At 34.2% G+C, this 8,354-nt stretch overlaps 1 protein-coding gene across 1 annotated transcript in view; it reads right to left on the bottom strand.

Annotated features, from left to right (window-relative positions):
* LOC141290719 (coronin-2B-like) overlaps positions 1 to 5,436 on the bottom strand; it is an 11,922-nt gene extending 6,486 nt beyond the window's left edge. The window contains exon 1 of the mRNA XM_073822810.1: positions 5,407 to 5,436. Coding sequence (XP_073678911.1) covers positions 5,407 to 5,436 — 30 coding nt within the window. The remainder of the gene's footprint in view (positions 1 to 5,406) is intronic.
* Positions 5,437 to 8,354: the final 2,918 nt, after the last annotated feature.

Raw genomic sequence — 8,354 nt, forward strand, 5'->3', positions numbered from 1 at the left:
TAAATGACTTTGGATGAATGAGTGTCAATGCAATCCTTCTTCTTTTGGTCTGTTAAAGAGGAGACACTGCGGGCAAAACACTGTTTTTTCATGCACCTGTCCAGTTTGAGATGTTGGGCTTTTTCATAAAATGTTTTTCAGACTAGTGGAAAGAAAACACCCAAAAGACACTGTTAAGTCTTTCTTTTATAGCACTTTATCTATTTGTGTCAATAGATTTCAATTACAATACAGATTTCTAAAATCAATAAGTGTTTTCTCCTACACTGAGCCATAAATCTCCACTTCAGCAGCACTTACACACACCACACTTTACATTTGTGTTCCTGTCTGTATCCTGAAGGGTTTTACAGAGGGGTTTGTTCATTTATAATTTGCTTGATTTTATACAACATTGTATTTCCCCCAAAATTGTGAAAAACTGTGTTTTCTGTCTGTTCTAAATATGTTTCTAAATTATGGAGTGACAAAACAAGAAATAATAAAAATTAAACAATTTTAAAACTATCCAGTGTTTAGATTGTTGTACTAGAAATGTATGCAAATAAGCGCATATTATAAATAATGCCTCATTTGCATATTTAAACCACATTTAAAAAAACTCGTAATACAAAAAAATGTTTGCAATCAATGTAATCAATCAACTGAGTAAGGTGATAACTAATTTAGTAGGTAATTTTTATTAACGTTAATTAATAGTCATTATTTTAATATGTTTAGCTATAAAGTTGGATTTATCTGATCACTACTTTTCACTGTTATTTCTACATTTTATTAAGCTAAACACTGTATTACACTCATGTAGTCAGTCATGTAATTCTGCAAAATGCAGTTTATGATTATGAAACATTAGTAAAAATAAAATCTAAAAACAACCTGTAGGGAATGTTGTATATGTTCCCCTTGGGGTTCTCACAAGAAAATTACACTAAAAAACTTGAACTGGAACCAACAACAATAACTGAACTAGACAAAAGTATACAAAATATTTTAAATTAATAATTATAAATTAAATTATTTCTTTAGCCATCTTCAAGAAACTGCTAAAAACACATCTTTATTTGTGACCCTGGACCACAAAGTCATAAAAGTACATTTTAGTTTGTTAGGAGAGGACAATATTTGGCTATTTAAAATCTGGAATCTGAGGGTGCCAAAAAAATCTAAATATTGAGAAAATCACCTTTAAAGTTGTTCAAATGAAGTTCTTAGCAAAGCATATTACTAATCAATAATTAAGTTTTGATATATTTACGGTAGGAAATTTTCATGGAACATGATCTTAATATCCTAATGATTTTTTGGCATAAAATTAAATTGAAATGAAAAATGTTGACCCCCTACAATGTACCTGTGCTACCTAAGACTGGTTTTGTGCCTCAAGGTCACCTTTGATCCTCTAACTCTAGTAATCTCTATTATAATTCTATTTTATCTATTTGTTTTCCTTTTTAAAGACTTGCACTCTATTTGTTTTCTTTAAAAAAGGCGTCTAACACTAGCTTTCTTTATTCTATGTTTTCTTTTTATTTATTATATAACTAACAAAAAACAACAACAACAAAAAGCCTTGCTATGTGTACTGTGTTAGGCTAACTGAGACTTGTCATAGTCATTATTGTTGATCTTTTGTTGATTTTGATTTCTTCCATTGTCCTCGTACCATTGTAAGATGCTTTGGATAAAAGCGTCTGCTTAATGACTAAATGTAAGAAGGTTTAATATTTAGTTATTCTAATTTGGTTTTCAAAAAAATAACCAAAATGGAACCATATGGGGGAAACGCAAGGTTATGAGGCCTTATAACCTGAACACCATGCTTTAATGTTTCTGTTTCGGCGAAAGAAGGTTCTTCAGATTATAAAAAGGTAAGAAAGAGATGGTTCTTTAAAGGAACCAAAAATGGTTCTTCTATGACATACCTTTGAAAGCACCTTTATTTTTAAGAGTGCTGGAACCAAACAACACTAGATCCCACTGACTTCCACTGTACAGACATTTCTCAGAATCAGTCAGTCAAACAGGTTTGACAATTCAGGCAGTCAATGATGACAGAAGGTTTCGCTTTAAGAATCTGAATAAATGTGGCAGGCTGGTGGGATTTCATAAGTTCTTACATAAAGCAGTAGAACATAAAGTTCACACTAGAGCTTGAGTGACTAAAGTCTGAAACAAACACGTCTCTATAGCTGCGAGAGCTGCTGGAACACATGAGATCTCAGCAGCATCTGCCCATCAAGATCCTGAACAACCAACAACACTGAGATCTGCTGCTCCACCTGCTGGATGATCCTCAAGAAGATCAAAACACACCAGAAGACATCAAAAATGACATGAAAATCATCACCTTGGATCTCTAGAGATTCATTTACTGGAAAATATCCCAAGAAGAACAAAACCTAGACTTCTAATTATACCGTACTGACCCAAATATAAGATGACCCTTCTTTTTCAAGATGTGAAACCAAATCTTGTGTTTCTTAATTTATTTTCGTATTGCATATTTATTTATTTTTTGTTTTGAAAGGATGGTTAATACTGGTAAAATGTACCAATAATCACATTAAAAAAATACACACTTTCTGATCTACAATAAAAATAACGGGTAGCCCATCATTATTTAACAATTAGGCTGTCCAACTCATAGCAGCCTACCAAAATGTCATTAACGGTAGAAGAGAAAACTTACTGTAGCCTTCAGATCTTATCGTTTTGACGACCAATTTAAAAAAAAAAAAAAAAATGTATTTCCAAGAAAAAAACCATCATCTTACACTACCGTTCAAAAGTTTGGGGTCAGTACATTTTTATTGTTTCTTTTCTTTTTTTTAAGAAATTAATACTTTTATTCACCAAGGATGTATGAAGTTAATAATTAAAAGTTTATTAAAAGTTAATAATAAATCATTTACATTGTTATAAAATATTTATATTTTGAATAAACACTGTACTTTTTAAACTTGTTATTCATGAAAGAATCCTAAAAAATAAAAAAAAATCACAGGTTCCAAAAATATTTGTTGATATTATCCAACATTGATCATTCTAATAATAAATCAGCATATTAGAATGATTTCTGAAGGATCATGTGACACTGAAGACTGGAGTAACAGCTGATAAAAATTCAGCTTTTCATCACAGGAATAAATTCCATTTTAAAGTATGTTAAAATAAAAAACATTATTTTATATTGTAAAAACATTTTGCAATATTACTGTTTTTTTCTGTATCTTTAATCAAATAAATGCAGCCTTGATGAGCAGAAGAGACTTCTTTAAAGACTATTACAATCTTTTGAACGGTAGTGTATATTCAGATCAATGCGGTAATTAGAGATGCCTTAGACTCATTGTAATTTATAATGAGGGGCGGGGCTAACATTTAAACTGGGAAACGCCCACTTTTAGAAACGTATGTTCATACCTACATTTAAAAAAATACTAAATACTCAATTAGAGGTTCCCATAAATTGTCTTATGTCTGGCAACCCTTATTAACATATTTCACCGCTATAAAGGTACTTCCTTGACATTCTAATATTCCTGATTGTGGTACCCCCTTTTTGTTTTTATTTATTTATTTATTTTTCCATTTTTATTGAACTATTGCACATCCATCTTTGTTGTATTCCAATCAACATCATTATTAATATTAGGCATTATGTTCTTTAGAATAAAAATAAAGAGAGGAAAAAAAAGAAATGTATGTTCGCTGAGAGCTTTCAGTCACAGATTGGTTGGTTTTGAGCCAATCACTTGAGCCGTAAATGTCATGTGACCAGTGACAGTGATGGTCAATGACAACATATGTCGAATTTTACAATTACTAACCGTTTTTATATATAAAACGTACTTTTTATTGACCGCAGAGCATGTTTGCAAACAAATATAGTAACTACTAGACAGTTCACAATTTCAGACACAGCCACATCTTAAGGTCCGCTTACTTTTACTGTTGTTAGGTGGATTTTCATGGGAGGATTCTAGTCATTTTAATAGGAATCCATGATTGTGAATTTTGCATTTAAAGACCGATATTATTTAAAGATCATACAATCCTCATCAATAGTGACATTAAAACATATTTTAGTCTTAATATTAAGAAATGTTCATTGTGCACAAGCAGTACTCCTAAATTAACTAAAGTTGAATTACAATGACAGTTATTTTAACTGCAAAAGAAGCACAGTTTATCTCATGTGTTCAACAGATTAAAATCACTTTCTAGGAAACTACTGCAAAGTATAAAAAAATGAAACTTTCTGCATCTGGTGAAAATTGTGTTAAATATTTTAAAAATTAATTTGTATGGGTCAAAATTATCCATTTTTCTTTTATGCCAAAAATCATTAGGATATTAAGATCATGTTCCATGATGATATTTTGTAAATTTCCTACTGTAAATATATTAAAACTTAATTTTTGATTAGTAATATGCATCGCTAAGAACTTCATTTGGACAACTTTAAAGGTGATTTTCTCAAGATTTAGATTTTTTTGCACCCTCAGATTGCAGATTTTCAAATAGTTGTATCTCAGCCAAATGTTGTCCTATCCTAACAAACCAGACATCAATGGAAAGAGTATTTATTCAGCTTTTCATAAAATATTGACCCTTATGACTGGTTTTGTAGTTATTTGAGATGTCACACAATGCTTTTGATCAAGGAATGTGTTTCCATCATCGTTTATGCGCATGTTTTCTTACTGGATAAAACTAAATATCTGCCTCAATGGAGCAGATGTATGCACATCTTTGTTTCCATCCAGCATTAATGTGAACAGTCACAGATTGATCTGAATGTTCTTCAGACAGGAGCTAACCAACCCACACTAACTAGACTAATCTTGAGCTTATGGTCAAACCTGAACTGGGCATGAAGAAAACAGCTTGATAAACATTAAATGCTCAACATGAAGATCATTAGATCACTAGAACATCAACACAAGTCAATTAACAACTCTGTAACAACACGTCATCAACATGCACCTAATGAACAGGCCACACACACACACACACACACACACACACACACACACACACACACAGGTGAAATCAGCAGCAACACTAAACACACACACATGAGCTGCTCACACACCTGCTGGTTCTTCAGGAACAGTTTAAAGAGCAGCACAGCTCTCTCTCTCACACACACACACACACACACACACACACACACACACACACACACACACTGTGTGTTATATAAAGTGAGATGAGCTGCACACACACACAGCTGTATAAATGAGACGCGAGCTCGAGACAGCGGCGCTGAACGAACGCACGCGCGTGAGAACGCTGCGGTATTTAGACACGTCGCGCGCACACGCACTCTCACACTCACTCGCACACACACACACACACACGCACGCGCGCGCGCGCGGGCGCGGGCTGCAGCGGTCTTACCTTAGTGGTCACTATACACAAGCAGTCCATGTCAGGACTGAGGGGCGACAGAAGCGCTGATTCCCCCCCACCCTCCCCGCTCTCTCCCTCCGCCGGTCGAGCCTCCTCTCCTCCTCGAGCGCCCGTTCACTCACTGTCTCTCTCTCCCTCTCTCTCTCTCTCTCTCTCTCTCCGTCTCACAGCTCGCGCGGGAGAGACAGACGGGTGGGGGGACGAGAACAACAGGACGACACGCGCGTGAAAACATGAGCGGAAACGCGAGGAGAGGCGGTGGGTGACTACTGTTGCCATGGCAGCCAACTGTTGTTGCTCTAGCAACTGTCGAGCAGTTGCCATGGAGACTGAGGGAGGCTGTTACCATGTGGAGCAGCGGTGCGGCAGCGCGACTGACGCGCGGGGTCAAAGTTGACAGAACGATCCTTCATCTGTAAGTTCTTAGCAACACTTAAGTTTTTCGGCGTGGAATGACTGGGTTTCGTTTTCGGAATTTCGCCGAGAATCAATAAATGTGAGCGTGCTTCATTTGGCTGCCCCATTTGTTTTGAAAATCAAGATGAAATCAAAATGGACTATTCTTATTTACCTTTTTCTTAACCTAAGAGTGGGCGTGGCTATTTGTAAATGTTATGGGCGTGGCTTCCGGTCTCATCGGCCTCCAGTTATTTTTAGCTGTACAAAACAGCTTGTTATACTGTACAATTTTTTTCAAGATTAAATTCTAAATATTTTGAGAATAAAGTTGAAATATTATGAGAATAAAGTTGAAACATTATGAGAATAAAGTTAAAATATTTTAAGAATAAAGTTGAAATATAATGAGAATAAAGTTGAAATATTTTGAGAATAAAGTTGCAATATTATGAGAATAAAGTTGAACTATTATGAGAATAAAGTTTCAATATTATGAGAATAAAGGTAAAATATTTTGAGAATAAAGTTGAAACATTATGAGAATAAAGGTAAAATATTTTGAGAATAAAGTTGCAATATTATGAGAATAAAGTTGAAATATTTTGAGAATAAAATCAAAATTACAAGAATCAATTCATATCAACTACGAGATTAAAGTTATAATATTGTGAGAGTATATTGAGTGTATATTTGAGAGTATATTTTGACCGTATATTCCACAGTCTCAACTTTCAAAATCAAAGTCAGTTTTATGTCGAAATATAATCAATATGTCTATTACAATAATGTGTTTTTCACACTCTTTATTGTGGCGTGACAGATCGCTGTATTTCATCTTTCCAATTTCAAACATTTGTTTTATTAAATTAAGCTATACTTTTTTTTCTTCTGATGTTTCTTCACATTTATATTGTGCTATAAACTTGAAATAAAGAAGAAAAACACATTCATAATTTGTATGCCACAGCTGCATTGTCACAAACGTCTGTCATTTGCAGGTGTTTTCCAGCCTGACCAATTTAACAATTCAATCGATTTGAAAACATTTGACTGCAAGAAGACCTGAAAGAGCTCTGACACAATACACAAACACCAGTCTCTTTCACAACTTCTTGCGCTTTAATGGACATCTTGAACATTCAAGTGGTTTTACATTTGATTGGCTGACTGTTCACTTGTCTTTAATAATGTTTGAGCGTTATATTTGTTAGCCTAGTAGTGTCTTGAAGCTTATTTGTTATACAAAATAGCATGGGTCAAAAACTCTTTTATGTTTTGTGGCAGAGCCAGTGAAAGTTTGATCCACTGGCGGCAGAAGAAATCCCCGATTTCTAGGTGAATAATCAAATGTTAGTAAACCAGTTTCACTACTCCAAATATTTAGTCTCAAACTTCTGCTAGTTTTCAGTTTAACTTTACAATCATATGATTAAGTTGACAAAATAGACAAAATATTAAATCAGACTAGACATGAAAAGCAGAAGAGTTTGACTGCTGGTGTTAGACTTCTGAAGCCCTCCTATATTCTAAATGAGACGCATGTTGTAGTTTGTAACAGTGTTGTTTCTCATCTCCTCCTCTGTTACGTAATGAAAGCGCTGACGGTTCAGGTTCAGTGCATGAAGTGTTGAATATTCAACCAGGTGTTATTTTGGTTAATGAAGCGCATCACGCAGGTATTTGAAGTGCTGCTATTTATACACACAATGACACAGAATAGAACACTGCAGGACTATGTGAATGAGAACACATCTTTTGTCTATTTTTTTCTTTTCATCAACACATCTGTGTTCTGATCTAAATAAAGATATAAAGGCCTGTTCACCACAAATACAATAACTACAATGAGTTCATACCACAACTATACTAATATTCTCATCTGATGAATGAGAAACACACTGACAACCAATCACAATCCAGCCTGTATTGAAGAGCTGTTTAAAGCGACAGACGACAAAACTGCAGCACATGCTTATAAAAACAGAATAGTTATTATTTAACATGAACTGTAGTTATCATTATAATTATCATTACACCTAATGCTATTATCATTATTGCTGTAGTTCAGTTTATGGTTGTAGTTTAGTTGGCTTGAGAAAGACAATTTACTGAAATGCTATTTAAACTTATAGTTATTCTTCTTCAGAGACTAAAATGATCAACTCTAACTCCTCCTCGAGCTTTAACTCTTCAAACTCCAAACTCAGGCCAGATCTTCAGACTGATCTGACTCCAGTTGCTGGATCTTTTCAGACTGATCCGACTTACGCTTTTCCTAAAAATGAGGATTAAAACTGGGAAAAATCCCATAGACTTACATTGAGGGAATGTTCAAATGATCAACACTATTCAAACTCACACTGAGAACACTCATCAAACTAACCTTCTATCAACTAGATTTAGAATACAATTAAACTTGCTAATTATGCTAACAACATGCTAGTGTCCTTGCTAGTATGCTAGAATCATGTTAACAACATGCTAGTAACATACTAGTCATGCTAAAAACATGCTAGTAACATGTTAATCATGTTAGC

Source organism: Garra rufa, chromosome 18 (genome assembly GCF_049309525.1).
Source record: "Garra rufa chromosome 18, GarRuf1.0, whole genome shotgun sequence".
NCBI lineage: Eukaryota > Metazoa > Chordata > Actinopteri > Cypriniformes > Cyprinidae > Garra > Garra rufa.